The 17,568-nt window shown below is 34.7% G+C and overlaps 1 protein-coding gene across 3 annotated transcripts; it reads right to left on the reverse strand.

The window, feature by feature from the left end:
- Nucleotides 1–10,094: 10,094 nt before the first annotated feature.
- On the reverse strand, nt 10,095–17,283 carry LOC111395688 (U3 snoRNP-associated protein-like EMB2271). 3 transcript variants are annotated; one of them, XM_023021798.1, is made up of 7 exons: nt 16,709–17,283; nt 15,460–15,802; nt 14,844–15,068; nt 12,766–12,988; nt 12,462–12,637; nt 11,630–11,695; nt 10,095–10,477 (listed from the first exon to the last, which is right to left on the reverse strand). In XM_023021798.1, the coding sequence occupies exons 1-7, from the start codon at nt 17,155–17,157 to the stop codon at nt 10,400–10,402; spliced, it is 1,560 nt and encodes a 519-aa protein (XP_022877566.1). In that variant the 5' UTR covers nt 17,158–17,283; the 3' UTR covers nt 10,095–10,399. The 3 variants fall into 3 exon arrangements, with proteins under 3 accessions (XP_022877566.1, XP_022877568.1, XP_022877567.1); XM_023021800.1 differs by lacking the exon at nt 14,844–15,068; XM_023021799.1 differs by lacking the exons at nt 10,095–10,477; nt 11,630–11,695 and adding an exon at nt 11,907–12,271.
- Between the last annotated feature and the right edge of the window lie 285 nt (nt 17,284–17,568).

A 17,568-nucleotide genomic window follows, 5' to 3' on the forward strand; every position in this document is an offset into this window, starting at 1 on the left:
ACGTGGAGGTACCCCTCCCCGACTACCCCAATCCACTAGGTTTCTCCTCTCCCACCTATTTCTAGACGGAGGGATGCCTCCTGTTCTTTTTCTTGTTCCTGCCCCTGCTCCTGCACATGCTGAGCCAACCTTTGTATGGAGCGGACCCGGTGGCTAGGATTTCGCCATATCTGGTCGAGGACACTAACCGACCTCTAAGGTTCGTATTCTGGTGGAAAGTTTTCTCCCAGCTGTGTTTCTACTGCGTGAGTACCTTAGGTGTAGGAAGTGACATCCACTCCCACTTTCCTCTCAATGGGGTGTTCCCAATCACCCTGGGCATGTGATGTCGAGTTTTGTCCTTGAGCCGGGTGCATCCGTTGTGGCATTGGAAAGCCATGCTGACCTTAGGCTTGTGTGAAGAATTCACGCATCGCCAGATTCTAGGCTACAATGTCTCTTATGCTTGCAGTTATTTGAGGCATCCCTTCAGTGAGTGCCGCTATCCTGTTGTCTCAGTGACGTCGAAGATGGGGTCTCCGATGCGTGATATTAGTGCGGAGCACCTCTTCTTTAGAGGTGTCCCTATGCCCTTCAAGATTTGCGTCCTCATTTCTATAGCTCATTTTCCCACTCTTTTTTCAAGGGTGTTATGAACTTAAGACTGTAAGTTGACTTGGTTCTTTTTCAAGAATGTCCCTTTTTCAAGGTAAGTCGATAGTTTTTCAGTGGCTTTTTCCGGTGGTAAATGGAGAATTCTTTGGTTGGAATTTTTCCATAGACGGCGCCAATCTGTTGACCTCGCGAATTGGACCTCTACATGGCCAACCGAGAGACACTCCACATGTTCCTCTCTGCACACAACAACGCACGGTTAGAAGCACACGGTCGGAGCAAACGAGGGTAGTGGTGGCCGCATACACTCCGACGATCAAGTCAGCAGTTGATGATCGGAACGGTGCCGAAATTGTGCTAGAGAGTGGGGAGGAGAATATATAATGCTTGAATGTGGAGAGCTTAGTTTAGTATGAGTTTCATTACCTTTGCCTCTTACCAAACCTTGAGTATTTATAGACGAGGAGCACTGTTGGATGTGGGATACGTGTATACATCTGACGGCATGAGACGTCTGCTCATAGGTGTCAATTAGCCGAATTCAGAGTGGGCGGGTTATTAATTCTCCTGAATTGAGTTGACATAAAGTTGATATCACATCACCTAGACCCATGGAGATGTGACATCCATAGGGGATCCTGACATAGATATGCTCTTGAAATGGGCGACGGAGGTATCTGTTAAGGGAGCACCTTGGATAGCCAAGCGCTTCAGTCACTTAAGTAGATTTAGTTTATGAAGTGTGTGCCTTGCGGTACGTTGAGTTGAAGAGTCGACACCATTTTGGAACCACGTCGTTGGGACACGTGGTACTTGGTAGACGAAAGGGACACTATTGCCGAAGTGGTTTGGTGCGGAGAGTGACAGTGACCCTAAAGCAATAAATTCGTATTTGAGGATGACATTAGAACTGGGATAATCATCTGGGGTAACCATTACCTGTGCTTGAATCTAGGAATTATCTGTCCTTTTTAAAATGTTATATTTGATTGCAAGTTAATAATTGCTTTTGTGTTTAATTGCCATTAATTCATTAAGAGAGACTATATTGTGTGAGAAAATGATTTTGTTGACATACCTTTGTGTTGTATTGGATATTTCGTTAGAAACTTGATCCATCTGACAATTCCCTTGATTTGAGATAGCAAATCTCACAAAATCTGAGAATCTAGAGTGAAGTATATTATGGCTTTAGGATTATTTTGCGTGAGTAATTGTGCATTTTGGTTGTTTTATTTTTCAAAACTTAGTTCACATTTTGAAATGAGAATTTTCAATGATGAATGAGACTTTTCAAATTACAAATAAAAAATGAAGGAAATTTTAGTTTAACAAAAAGTTTCAAAAGTTATAGATGACAAACATTTGCTGATTTGACAGAACGAAAAAAAAAGAAAATTATGATGATTTGCTTATATTTCAATTATTTTACATTTATCGGATACTATTTTGAGAAAAATTGAAAAATTTGATATCGCAAAAGAACTTTAAAAAAGTTGAAGGACTTATATTTGCTTAAGTTTATTCCTAACAAGTTGTACTTGCTCGACAAAGTTTTCAGTTTTAGAATGGTTCTTCAAAGGATTTTGATGACAATTTAGCTGTTTTTAATATACTTGTTCAAGATATTATTAATTGTAATGAAAATGTGTCTGAAATCTATAAGGCCTTTTTTTTGCTCAATTCTATGCTTGATTTATATAGGAAGGTTAAGAATGTAATTAAATATGATAGGGACATATTAAAACCCAAGATTGTCATAAATTCCTTTAAGAGTAAGGAAATGAATATTAAGGCCAAAAAAAGGATAAGAGGAGTGGTGAAGTATAAATGATGAGGAGTAGAATGCAATTTAAGAAAATGAGTCTCGATGGGACTTAAGACTGTAATGATACAAGTAGTGACTCAAGTGATGAGGGTGGTAAGAAAAAGGCAAGATTTGGGACAAGTCTAAATTCAATAGTAGTCAATGTTATAACTGTGATAAGGCTAGGTACTTTATGAAATATTGTCTTAAAAGAATGATACGCAAAAGGGTAAGGCGAGAGGTGAGGGGAATGTTGTTTTTAGGTCTAGTTATAAACCAACTGAAGTTTATTGATAGGAAACCTGGTTACTGCATGTGCATCTTAGTGAAATCATTTCTACATATATGATTGCTTAATTCTATTGCATTGTTATTTATTACACTTTCAATCTGTTTCATGTGTGTAATTACATGAATTTTAATTACATGAATTTCATAATAATCTTGTTACTTTGTGTAATGTGTTTACATGCACAGTGAGTTGAAATGCATTAACATTAAGTGTGTTTATTAGTGATGTGGAGTATAGATGCTCGAGGGTGCATTAGTAATATGTACGGGGGATGTGGAGAGTGACAATTGGATCACAAGTGAATATGTGATTAAATGTTTGGAAATCCTCTATTGTTTAAGACCCTATCAGATGAAGTGTGAGAGTGGCACTTCTATTACATCTGTTAGGTGAAGACCTACTATCCACTTAGACTGAGAGGAATGAGTTAGTGGGAGAAGATTATCCATGGACTTAATATCCATGGTGATTTATCAGTTAGACATGAGTTTGTGATCAGCTCAGTGAGCATGATGGGCAATGAGAAAATATGTTTTCTCGTGATACGAGCTATACGAAATGGGATGGATAAATATGGTGAGCTATTTTTCGTTGGGTCAATTATACATTTGTTACATATGTGTTGGCCATTTGATTGGTTAACTTGGTGTTAGTTTATTGTTCTTTGTGAACATGTTTGAAAATATCTGCCCTTTTTCTTATGTTATATCTTCATCGCATGTTTATATGCTCTTAATTGATTATTGTGATTACCTTTTTTTACTTGGGTGTTTCTTGACCTTAGCCCTGGCGAGTACATAAAACAGGTATGGTATGTGTTTCGGGTTCGAAACATGAGATAAGGTATGTGTTTCCAATTTTATTTGGCTACCTCAATTATGTAAGCATAAATTTGTATTTTTAGTTGCTTGCAGGTTGATTGGATGTCAAGGTGGAGGTTTGTTAAGTTATGAAACCAAAAAAATCTTGAGCGATGATGTTAAATGGTAGAATTATATTTCACAGGTCTCAATCGATGGATGAATTAATTATTACAACTAAATCTAAAGGCTAGACCTAAAACAACTTGGATGTTGAAAGTAGCTTAAGGCATTAATGTTACTCTCGGCCCATATATTCACCTATTAGACGACTTTTGAATCTTGGCCTATTTATCCCTTCCTTAACCCAACTTGGTAACCTAATACTATATAAGTACCTCTTTTTGCTTTGTTGAAAGAGTGTGTGATTTGCCTAAAAAGAGAGAAAACGTGGTTGTGGCTTTGTGCCTTCAGAAAATTGTATGGTTGCATTTTGCTTTGGTCTTCTTCCTTTTGTGGCTGCAAATCAACGCCATTTTCTTACACTTTGTGGGTGAGATTGAGAAACAATCAAGGTGAATATATTGGTATAGGTTGAGCTAGTTTAGATTTGTTGTTGATAAAAGAGGGTAAAGTGAAATTGAACCGAAATCACTGAATCGAAGATCTTGGAGTGAGCTTGCATAACACACATTGCTTGTTAGACAAACTTATAAAAGCATGAATTATATTTTTTCTTTATTTTCTTTACTTAAAAAGAAGTTTATTGTTTTTATTGAACTCAAACATTTCTCTTTACTTTGGACAATTTAGAAATTAGAAATTCCACATAGATTTCTTAGATTTTCAAGTTAGAGACATTCTCGAAAATAATGTCTTATTCTACATTTGAAGAGGATCTAAAAGATGTTCTAAGTAGGATATAATTTAAGTAGATATTATGAATGATGGAAATATGCGTAAAGAATGCACCACAACGTTAGAACCAAACATTGGTTGTAGGAAGCTCTCGCACCTACAAGATTGTTGATCATGGATGCACGAAGCAAGGCCATCAGATCTTTAAAAGATTGTAACTTAGGGCCTTTGTAATAGAACTTTTGAAATATATTTTAGTGGATTCTAATGAAAGTTGATGAAATGTATAATTGAAAAGTTGATAAAAGTTGTGAATCTCATAAAATTGTTGATGAAATTAAAATATGACTAGTTCAAAAGTTGATAAAAACTTAAAAACTATTAAAAAATTGATGTTGAATTCAACAATTAATTTCGACTATACTTTTTAAAGCATCCACAACTATTATCAATTTTTTAACCACACATTTCAACTTTTGAACTACATATTTCAACTTTTATCCAAATTTGCTAAAACTTTGCTTAAAAAACTTCCTCATGAAAGGGTGCATGAGATAGAATCCACCATTTCATTAATTTTGACGTTTGAAGAATTTAGGACTTCAAGGACCAATATATCAAGTTTGAAAATTGAAGAAAGGACTAAAATATAATATTGGAGGACCTAGGTTGAACAAGAAATAGAGTTGAGGGACCAAACTACAAGGAAATGGAAAGAAACTAACCTTTGCGATAGTAAAGGTCGATTATGAAGCGATTACACGAGCAAATTAAAATTCCAGCACGCGAACATTGATGGCTATGCGATCATAAACTCTACCAAACATGGGCAAAATTTTGCTTTTCCCAATAAGTCAAACTCTTATTCGTGACATCATGGGGCATAGCTTTCAACCTAATTAAAGGACTATAAATATAATTTATATGATTTTCATGGAAGATGCATTCTTGAGGCAAAACACATACCTAGATCCATAGATACTCAAGAACACCATCGATTTGCCTGGAGATCTGCACTTATCAAGAACGGACTTCAATTTGGATGGTGAAAAACAACAATAGTTTGAATTTCTTTCTATTGAGAAATTTCACCGATAATGTGCATACTAAAATACCGTTTATGTTCACAAAATTTAAACGTAATTTCGACATACCGAAATAGATTTGAGAGGCAAAACATAAATAGTTATCGAATCTAAATACATGGATATGGGTTCATCTTGTCTACTTTTAAACGAAAGTAGATCGAACCTTACAAAATAATCATGTAAATAAGATTAATTATTTTTATGAAATCAACTCATAATCAAAAGAAGAAATATGAGATGCAAATGATTGAATTTGGCCAAGGCAAGTATTGGACACTTTCTCCTTAAGATGAATTTGCCCCGCATCGGTGTTAATGATTTTTTCGACAGTCATTTCCCAAGATACAATGACCATGTCAATTTATAGGAGCACTCCAAATGGTTTTGACCAACGAACTTGAACGGGATTCCTCTTTATCATAAACATGACTTTGATGCAAGATATAATCATTTCTACAAGTGTTTTATGCAACATAACGTGAAATGAATGATATGAAATTATATGGAATGAAAATAAACGTCCAAGGGGTCCTATATATAGAGCATGAAGGGACATACCCTAAATTCAACATTTTCCATGAAAAGTTAAAACCCAATTGTCGCTAGCTTTTCGCCCATGTGTCGCTCGAGCGACAATAACAATAAGCATGTTGCTCGCTTTTCACTGACCCATCGCTCGAGTGACAATCTTACCCGCTGAATTTCAATTTCCTTAAAATATTGGACCATATTTCTCGTTCGTACAAATTGGTCTTCAATCAATTTCCAACACTTTCATCTTGGTTCATTGTGATTAAATTCAATGATGTTTTCACCTTTTATATGTTAGGTTTCTCAATTATGAGCAACTAATTGTTCATCTTTGTTCATGGTGATTATATTTGGTGATGTTTTCCCCTTTTATATGTTAGATTTGGCAATTATGAGCAACTAATTGTTTAATTGTTAGAAATAACATTCATGTAGCTTTGATTATTAATGTTAATGTTAATTTAAAGATTTCATGTCCTCTTTTATGATATTTTAATTGCTCATTGCGTGATTAACTAAATTCAATTGCTTGATCACCAAATAAGTGATATGTGTATTGATAAGAGATCCAGAGATACTCTTACAAGCTATGTAGTCTTGATTGAATTTCTGCAAATTAATGAGTTTACACATGTATGAATTTAAATTAAGATATAGTAAATTTGTGCATGTAAATAGGACTAATTTTAATAGATAGAGATCACTAGTTAAAATTGGTTAATTCGATTGTTAACACGCAAGAAAAAGGTGTGAATGTTAAATCACCTTGGTGAAATCGAAAATCCTAACTACATAAACCCATAAATTCTTTTTTAAAAGTCTTCACATGTAATAATGATAGATAAGAGTTATTATAATTTTAGTTTTATTCCAATCTTCAAACAACTAGTTGATTAACACATTAGTTCAATTTGAAGCTAGGTTTACGATAAAAATTGAGTGTAAGAAAATAGTCGATGAGGAAATGATGCTTGGACATCAATCTACTTTATTATTTTGTTTGATATCATACACTTACAGTTAAGTGAACAATCGACTAAACAAATTGCGCTTTCTTGTAATCGTTACTCTAAATTTGGTGTATGTTTTGATCACTCTACAACCCCAAAAACAAAGAAAAACTAAAGCTAATCTGCACATATAGGAACCAAAGTTTGAACAATAAACAAATTTAAAGAATATTAATTTGTTAAATCTTGATAGTGGTTAATTTCTTTTGGAGGTACATGAGCTTATGATCCTCAGTGTAGTAAGTCTTAGCACTGGTTAGATGAAGATGATGACTAACCGCATGGTGGAGATTGTTTTGTGATAATAATAATAATAGCAACAACACACAATATGCCCATATTAGTTGAAGTAAAAAGTAAAATTAGATTATTAGTATATTTTGATAAAAGTTAATGAAATGTGCAGTGAAAAATTTAATAAAACGTGTGGATCTCATTAAATGTATGGTTAAAATTAATTGTTGATTCCAATTTAAAGTTTTATCAATTTTTTAGGTAAGAATAATTGGGGCATAGTATTTTCAGATTCATTCATCAATTACAACAGTTGCATCTAGAATAAAATCATTGTCAGAAATGGTCTTAAGGAAACAAATTCCACAATGAAATAATATCACTTCTCTTCACCATAGGTATCAAGTTAACGATTTCCATCATCATTGAATTTAGAGCTGAAATGAAAATGAAAATGAAAAAATTTCCTCCAAAACAATACGGAAGAAATGAAAATCTTCTTTGGAATATCTAAAATAACCATTCTACTATACCATTGCACGTATCAGTGCTTAAAAGTTAATTAATAATCTAGCGAACATGAAATTTTATCAGTGAAATAGTAACTTTGAAAATCATGTTAACTAAAAAAGTAAGTTTAGCTTTCATTCAAATGCAAATAAAGGCATGTAAAATCCCTCCTCTTCTTCTTCTTCTTCATCATCATCATCAGTAAAATTACAATATTCCTTGCTAATTAGTTCAAGTATCCATGGAGGAAAGAATGAAATCCAGCATCCCGGCAGCAAATCTGAAGAGCTGATGCCTCAGAGAAACTGCCCATAGCCCTATAATTGCCATCCCTATGACTGCAATGAAGCTCATTTCTTTTCTCTATCTTCTTTTGTTATGCACCATCTTAAAGCTCTGCATAGCTAGCTTATCTGCCCCAACCACCACTCAATTATTAACTTATTAGTCAATTGGTTAGGCTTTTCACGTATCTTAGAGCCCTTTAAGTTCGCTAATTAACATCAGTAAAATTACAATATTCCTTGCTAATTAGTTCAAGTATCCATGGAGGAAAGAATGAAATCCAGCATCCCGGCAGCAAATCTGAAGAGCTGATGCCTCAGAGAAACTGCCCATAGCCCTATAATTGCCATCCCTATGACTGCAATGAAGCTCATTTCTTTTCTCTATCTTCTTTTGTTATGCACCATCTTAAAGCTCTGCATAGCTAGCTTATCTGCCCCAACCACCACTCAATTATTAACTTATTAGTCAATTGGTTAGGCTTTTCACGTATCTTAGAGCCCTTTAAGTTCGCTAATTAATTGTCGAATAAAACCCTGGGCAAATATTGTAAGACCCCTCACATGGGTCGACCCCACGTGGGCTCCAATGCAATAAAAAATGATAAAAAAATCTGACTCGACTGCATTTGAGATCCTATAAGGGGTCTATAAGAGCTGAGCTGGGAGCTCGGTTGTCAATTGTCATAACAGTTGGAATTGTGCATTTCCGATCTAAAAACTCAATTATTTATCAATAGTTCATGATATGAGTTGGTACCAACCATTATAAAGAGTCGTATCTTTTTTTCTTTTTTCTTTTTTTCACTAATATAAAACTCAGTTATTAAGAGCCTTTTTGCCTCCCATTATGGAAGAAATTATAAAGTTTTAAATAGTATTTTATGGAGAATGTGTGGTTAAAGTTTAAAGAAAGTTTATTGTTCTGTGTTTAAAATATTTTATTGTGTGAATGTGTGATGAAAAATATTACTGTAATAAATAATTTAATTTATTAAAGGATGGCAAACAAGAGTTTAGTAAGAGCACGTTTGAAAGGAACCCACAACAAAATATTATATCATCTTTGAACCACTTTTATCACTAATATAAAACTCAGTTATTAAGAGCTTTTTTGTCTCTCATTATGGGAGAAATTATAGAGTTTTAAATAGTATTTTATGAAGAATGTGTGGTTAAAGTTTAATGAAAGTTTATTGTTTTATGTTTAAAATATTTTATTGTGTGAATGTGTAGTGAAAAATATTACTGTAGCAAACAATTTAATTTATCAAAGGATGGCAAACAAGAGTTTAGTAAGAGCACGTTTGAAAGGAACCCACAACAAAATATTATATCATCTTTGAACCACTTTTATGTTATTAACATTACTTTTTCGATAAATGTTGAGCAAATTGATAATGTAATTATTATCATTTACAGATTGATTAACTTAATGATGATGTGAATTATATTAACTGACTTTTAACTGAATTCTTTGTTTTTTCTTCTCTCTTTTTTACATCATCATTCTATATCAATCCTTAAACCATGAGACATAAATAACATTACTCGATAAAAACAAAATTATGACCGTCCTGACAGAAGTTAAGCCCCTGTTTGTTACTCATTCTTTCTCCATTAAAATGAAAAATATGATTGTTATCCATCACATCAAGTCACCAAATTTGAACTTTTATTTCTTGTGTGGAGTCAATAACGACTATATTTTTCATTCTCATTTTTACAAAAATAAAAAACAAAAACCCCCTAAATTGAAGTAGTGCCATTGCTTATATAACGCCTCTTGCAAGAATCTCAAGGTACCATTTTTAAATTTTTGAGCGAATGGGTATTAATTAAGGGGGGGGACGGGACAAGACAGGAGTGAAGAAGATGATGACCTAGGTTAATGTCATTTTAAATAATATTAAATAAGAAAATAAAAGATAAAAATACATTCAAATAAAAGAACATTATTTATTTATTTATTTATTTATTATTTTTTTTTAATCTAGCCGTAACAAGACTAACTATTTCAAACAAATTCACCTTACATCCTCAAATATAATTTAGAAACAAACTCTTCTGTCAATCTAAGTTGCTCTGTCAAATGTATGCCTGTTCCTTGATCATCATTGAATATTGAAACATGGGAAGAAAACATTCGTATAAAGGAGCCAAGCTGAACCAGCAAAAAGCAAGCCAACCTCAACCTGCATTTACCAGGTTTTTACAAACTGCGAGCTAACGCAAATTGATTAAGACAAAATTCACTTGGGGTTGATCGTGCAGTAAAATAGCTTTTACAAAAAATAAAAAATCGACCCCAATCAAGAACCTTTACTTCTTTTCGAGTCACTTTAGTCAAAATTGATAATTAGCGGAAGGAAAAAAGAAACACATGCTGTCTCAAGAAAGCTCCAAACGATGCAATGCAACTCCATTTCTGGCAGCAGCATTTCGTTCCCACCTTCCTAATCGGGGCTCCTGTCCAAAAAAACCTTCAATATTAGATCAAAATACAGCAAGTGGAAAGATTAACTATTTCTTTTCAAGATGAAAATAGTATCTGCAATACTAATTGAGAAAAGCAAGAAATCAGATGTTTTAAAGGTGAGGCTTTCCACATTGGAAATTCAGTTCTAATTACAATGCTATAACTCAATCAGCATCCTTTAAGGTGTCACCATCATAATGCTATTCCCTGAAACACCCCTCCCCCCACTTTCTTGAAGGACCATTTGGAGAAGGGGGTTGTCAATACTGATATATAAGATCCAGCCAATACTGTTCTGTGGTCAATTCGTTGAAAGAAAAATGAATAAAATTTGAAACGGAAACCAAACTGATATCAATCTTTCATATATCATGCCATCTCAAAGACAATGGAATTCATGCCCTTGTTTGATCCCCATTATTTGGAAAAAATGAATTCTTCTACAGTGTTTTAACATCATTTCAACCACCCATTTTTCAATAAAATAATATTACACGCAAATCCAAAACATTTCCTTATTTTTTAACCACACATTTCTCATCAATACACTATTCAAAAATTCATTTTTCCTCTCAAAATGGGGCTCAAACAAGGGCCATATGTGTTGTATCTATGTATGAATCTAAGCAATAAATTTCTCACTCTAAACCAAGCTATTATTATAACAAATGATTGTGTTGTTCTGATTAAACTAATTTTTCAGCAGTCCAACTAATTTTCCCTCCCAATTGAAACACAAACCAAATAACCTCCTCAGTAAACCTAGCTGGCACTGCAATTGCAAGTGCATCAGATTCCTCTGACAAGTGTCCATGGTCCTACTTAGTCTCGATGGAAGGTAGAGAGGTCTCTCTTGCCCAACTTTAGGAACCATTTCAAAGGCTCAATACGAAGATTTATTTTTGCAGAGGTTTAATTATCTCAACAATGTTAGATAATGCTTCTTTAATGACAGCATGACATACTGTTTATCTTATAAAAACATCTAATAAAAATCAGAAGTAACATGCAAGAAATATAGTATCGATTAATTTATTTAAGAAGTGCAGACCATATATAAGCAAATATGTTCTACATTCTACTAGTAAAGATTCAGATTAACAGGTAAATTTTTGAAATTTGAAAGGGGAGGAAAACTTCACCTGCCCAACACCAGCAATAAGGAACCTTCCAGATTTCGCAAAAGATAAAGAGTTCACAAATCCAACCTACATAACATTCCAATTCACATGAGATACAAAAAAACCTCTATAGCACTAATTAGGGTAGCGTGTACGTGTTCAACACACGACACTCTTCGGACACTCTACCATAATCATTTTTCTTTTTTTATTAGAAATATTTATAGCTTTAACTCAAAGTTATTAGTAAATAACAATAGGTACTTATATTTAAAAGATTTCAACAAGAAAAATAAATAACAAGCATAAAACTATATGTATACTATATAAATGAAGAATTTTAAATGATTTAATCAACTTCTCGTGTCACTATCGTGTTGGACACGTGTTCGTATCGGTGCATCATAGCAAAAACCAATCTTGGCAAATAAGGAACTACCTACCAAATCTAATTAGGAAAAGTTCGAGTACAACATGAAGAAGAAGAAGAAGAAAAGGAGCCTATTTATACCTGGACCTCTTTTGACTTATTTAGGTTTTACAATACAACCTGTGAAAGTTTGATGTCCTTCAGCACATTTTTCACTTCATTTTGGTGCAGTCACGAGTCAAATCTAATCTCATGTATGAAAAAATTATCATATTTGATGTCTTCTATGCCACCTATAAAGTAAAAGCCCTTATGGATTCATGAAAAAATCTCTCCTGCAATAGGCTACTTTCAACACACCATATTTAGAGAGCCTAACTAAAGACTTGATAGTGAAGAAATTTAAAAAAGACAACGAAGTAGAAGTGACTTATGCTATAATGATTACATTTAAGTCACCCAGGAGAAACCATATATCCTTACCAGGGGGAGCTCAAACAGAGGACAAATGCCTTTGGATTCACTCTCAATCTTCCAAAGACGTATAGAACCATTTCCGGCTCCAGAAGCAGCAAGATCGCTGCTTCTACATACAGCCACTGAACTGACCCAGGAAAGAGCTGTAGAACAAGGTTTTTCAGAATCTTGGGCATCATTTTCTGCAAACAAATACAGGAAATACTGCATCAATAACTATGCATAAGCAAATTTGTCGAGTGATCCATGTCTACAGATAAAGACTAGGAACTCCAGTTGTCAACAGACAAGAAGCCAGAAGATCAAATACCTATGTGGCCATTTGATAAGCCATTATGTCTTTGTTCAAAATTGATCGGAGTCAACGACGCATGTGCATTTCTTATAATATGGACAGGCTTCTTACGTAATATGTTCCAATGTTCAATACTTCCATCATCAGAACCCGATAAGAATTCATCATTGCTAATGAAGCAGCAGCATTCCAGGGATGATGCAGGAGCTCGAAATACCAGCTGAGATTCTTCTGGTACCTATTTGGAATACAAAGATTATGGTTCAACCATATGAAAGTTCACCAATCTTAGAGAGTCAGAGACATCATAGGCCATAACTTGGTCTTTTATTCACTTGTTTCTCACAAACGTTCACGGCTCTTCTTCTTTTTTCAATAAGAAAATAAAAGGAAACTAATTGTCATGTAGGAAGATTATACAGGTGAGTATATAACACAAATTATCAAGATATTAGCTTGATACTTTTTCAATATAGAAGGGCTGTAAACTTGGGATAAGCCACATGAATCCTTCTTGGACGTTCTTTTAGACTACCTTTTCAAAAAGCTCGAGATATACCATGGGCCACCTCATCCAGGTCAATAAAGTCAAATTTCCTTCTTATTTATTCTTCTGCGTCACTCTTACCAACAATAACTTCTTTAGGTCTAAGCATCTAAAGCAAGATGTGCTTCAAAATTTTATTGTGTTTGGTTAATACTCCAAAAAACCAGTACCGTAAAGAACAGTTGGCCTGGTAGGCAGTCTATAGAATTTCCCCTTTGAATGGTAGCATTAATTAGATCACATACGATACATACACTGCTTCATCCCATCACTCTAATCCTGTAACTTACATCATTTCCATTTCCTTGTTGCTTATAAATAATCAAGCCTAGATATCTAGAATAATTGTTTACAGAACAATACGAACGCACATCATTTTAAATAACATTTCATCAATTCCACTTCAATTGTACTTGACTTAAAACTCCTACAATCCTCAAGAGTTATAAGTTGTGAATTACCCCTTCCTAATATCATAAACTAAAAATGGATCGTTATCAAATAATGTACAATAAGGAACCTTTGTTTGGATATGTCTAACAAGCTCATCTATAAATTAAGCAAAATTGTAAGAATTTCACAGGAATCTTGATACGAGCCTATTTTAACAGGAAATCTCCCAATATTACCTCGTTAGATCTCATATTCACAACCAGTCCCTCATAAATATCATTAATGCTATCTAATAGAAATCTCTATCTACAACATGCCAAAGCATCTCCATAAATATCTTATAAAATGCCCTTTTCCTTTTTTTTAATAAATAAATAATGTATAGAAGGCTTACTTCTTTTATGTAAGTAATACCTGTAGTAGGTCTCCGTAACACAAAACTAAACTAGTTTTCCAAGACCATTGAGTTGCATTTCAAATTATACTCAACAACCCCCTAGAGAACTGAATATCTCTGTAGTTTGTCCAATCTTGAATATCACCTTTATTATCTCCCTGATACTCCCCTTCCCTTCATAAGAATCTTTTCACACTCAAAACCTCATTGCATAATATCCATCAACCACAAAATATTCATCTTTGCCTAGACACTTCCTAATTTGATTGGCATTGTGTCTAGTTAGCTGTTTTTTCTTATATTTCTCCTTTTCAGAGTATGCTCGCTTTCAAATACTACTTCACAATTTCAACATCAAACCGCTGGGGAGGAGGGAAACTGATATTAAAGCTCATCTACTCTTTTATGGTTTATTGTAGGTTTATTGTGTTTCGTTAGTTTCTAGCTCTACTGTAGACTCACCCTCAAAATTGTACCATGTGCGACGCAATTTGGACTACAATTGTGATTGCAAACCCCTTTGGGAAAATGTTGTGAATTACCTTCCACAAATGCATTGTCCGGTCACGTCCAACGGTCAATACCCGTTCTTTTCTCAAGCTGTCAATTGTTAAAACTTCACTCTGGTGACCAAATAACGTAGTTTCGTTAGTTTCTAGCTCTACTGTAGACTCACCCTCAAAATTGTACCATGTGCGACGCAATTTGGACTACAATTGTGATTGCAAACCCCTTTGGGAAAATGTTGTGAATTACCTTCCACAAATGCATGGTCCGGTCACGTCCAACGGTCAATACCCGTTCTTTTCTCAAGCTGTCAATTGTTAAAACTTCACTCTGGTGACCAAATAACGTATTTATGTAAGTTCTATCTTCTGCATTCCAGATTTTGACAGATCGATCAAATGAACCAGAAAAAAGTTCTGAAGTTCCTTGCCTAAATGTTAAGCATGACACAGGTCCTTTATGCCCTGGAAACGCCTGCAAGTCATGCGAAAGGTGAATTAAAATGGCTTACCAAAAAATAAAGTACATGCTTCCCCAAAATATTGACATTCAGAGCTATACAGAAAATACACAAATTACATGCATCAGGTAGGAATACATGATTGGTTAAACCAGTAGTATTCAAAAATAAGTGAACACTTCCATGTAATTCTTAATTTTATAGAAGTACGCCACTTAGTAGCTAATGCAGATAGAAGAAGTAATTTCACATTAGGAGCTGGGAATGCACCAGAATTATTGTATTTTAAAGTAAGTATCCAGAATTTTAACAAGAGATCCATATAATATGCAGATACCAATTTGACCAGCAATCATTGGAAACTTCCACATGTATCTCTAATTACTAATAGTTCGTTAGAAGCACCTGAACATGCTGCCGAGTACGGATATCCCACAAATGAACATGCCGATCTAGTCCACCACTTGCCAAATATCGACCATCAGAACTAACAGCCAATGCTAGAACATGCTTACTGTGTTTTGTAGCTCTACCTTGCGGGTCCTTGGCACCATGAGATTTCAGCACTTCATCACTAGGCCACAAATACTTTTCAGTCTTCCCACTATTGACATCCCAATGAAAAATGGTACCATCCTTGGAAGCTGAAAATCCTCTGGTATCATCCTCTGATAGAGCTACTGCAGTAACTGGATGCCTGTGTTTCACTAAAAATCGAAATCCTTCCGTTGTTTCTGGTTTTTGAACCCTAAAGATTACAATACATTTCAATATCAACAGGTAGATGTGTCATTAAATGAGATGCATGCTAAATTCACAAAAACTGCCACACACATTTTGTTTTTTTGAGCATGCAAATAGAAGAGTGTGAGCAGAAAAGGAAGCATCACACAAGCTTAAGAGCATCAAAATAAACAGCTCCAGAGACAACTAATACAAATGCAAATCACATTTATCAATTCATCGAGATGAACCACAGAATATTTGACTTTATAGAATTCTAGCGGTGTTGCTCCCTCTGTAGCAATAACCCTAGTGTTGGGAGAAACACTTTACTTCTAGACCTTACCCTGTACTATCCTAGAAAAAACCATCATTGCCCCATAAATGCATCAACCATCACAGAAAACCTCATTAACCAAGCAACACATTTCTTACAAGCCAAAAATCCAAATTAAATTACTCAAAAACATTCAACTACTAATGCAGCTAGGAAATGTCACTAGAACAGTTTATATAATACCAGCTCAAGCATGTTCGTCCACCCAACCCGCACTATCCAACCCACAAAAAATGGCAAATAAGAGCGAATGGGTTCATACTAGGTGAATGAAAAGTCATGACAACCCATTTCGAGCATATATTAACAAAAGATAGTATTGGCTCTTTTTTGAAGCCCCCTACTCCCAACCTCACACCAAAGGAAAGAAAATAAGAAGAAACAAGATACAGGAAGCCAAAGAAATGAGTCCCTCCAATCAGAGCAAAGGCATAAATTACCAAAACTCATACTTCTACTATTCATAAGTAACGTCCTAAGCACTCTAGCATCAGACTCTATAATACCAAAAGCTTGAAAGATCGTGCATTTACATCAACTCGACCAGACTTGTATACAAGAAGGATAAAAGTAACAATCCACAGGCACACACACCTGGAAGCGATGGCTCTGCGCATCCGGCCGCTCTCCTCAAGCTGCTCCTGCTGCAAAATTTTGGCAATAAGCGAATCCCTCTCCCCCTCTCTTTCTCTCCTCGCTCCTTCATCCTCTAACTCCTCATCTTCTTCTTCTCTCTTCTCCCTCGCCCTCATCCTGTCCAAGAATGCCTCAGCTAATCGCTTCTTTTTCTCCGCAGGCGTCTCCTCTGTAATCTCTTCTTCATTATCCTCCTCCACCGCTACTGCTTCTTTTTCCCCTTCGGAATCAAATTCCTCTCCTTCATCATCGCTGCTATTAATGTCTTCGTCATCAAATTTATTCCGCCGTTTTGAATCGCTGTTGTGGAAAAATGGGTCATGGCTAATGGAGGAGAACCGCTTCTTATTGTTGTCCTTGTTTTGCTGAGAAGATGGTTTCCTCTTTCTCAGATTCTTACCCGCCATATTGAGTTAATTCAGAGCTTATATTGCAATTGTACCGACAAATAAAAGAAGAAGAAGAAGAAGATTTTGGTTTTCGTTTAAGGGGTTTTATGTTTAGGGTTTTTGATTCTCTGCCCAAGGTCAACAGCCTACAGGCAAGGAAGAAAGTAGGAAATGTTGCAGCTAATTTACTTGGGTTTTGGGCCTTAAGTTGGGCTTGCGATTTTAATTTCAGTGGGCCTAAAATTTAAATTGCTTTCTGGCCCTAATTGGTTATTTTACATATGTGAAAATTTCATAAGTAAGATTTTAAGTATCACACCTTTCATAATTAAGAAAACAAGTTTCAAAATTTAAAAATCAGATTTTTATTAAAATTTATTTATGATTTAATTAATTTATTAATTAAATATATTTAAGTCACAAATCTGT

Source organism: Olea europaea, chromosome 6, assembly GCF_002742605.1.
Source record: "Olea europaea var. sylvestris chromosome 6, O_europaea_v1, whole genome shotgun sequence".
NCBI lineage: Eukaryota > Viridiplantae > Streptophyta > Magnoliopsida > Lamiales > Oleaceae > Olea > Olea europaea.

Coding starts and splice junctions, on each gene's coding strand:
- LOC111395688 (XM_023021798.1), bottom strand. CDS start 17,157: ATGGCGGGTAAGAATCTGAGAAAGAGGAAACCATCTTCTCAGCAAAAC. Junction 15,803..16,708: donor CGCAGAGCCATCGCTTCCAG/GTGTGTGTGCCT, acceptor TGTAATCTTTAG/GGTTCAAAAACCAGAAACAA. Junction 11,696..12,461: donor CTCTGTTTGAGCTCCCCCTG/GTAAGGATATAT, acceptor AATGTTATGTAG/GTTGGATTTGTGAACTCTTT.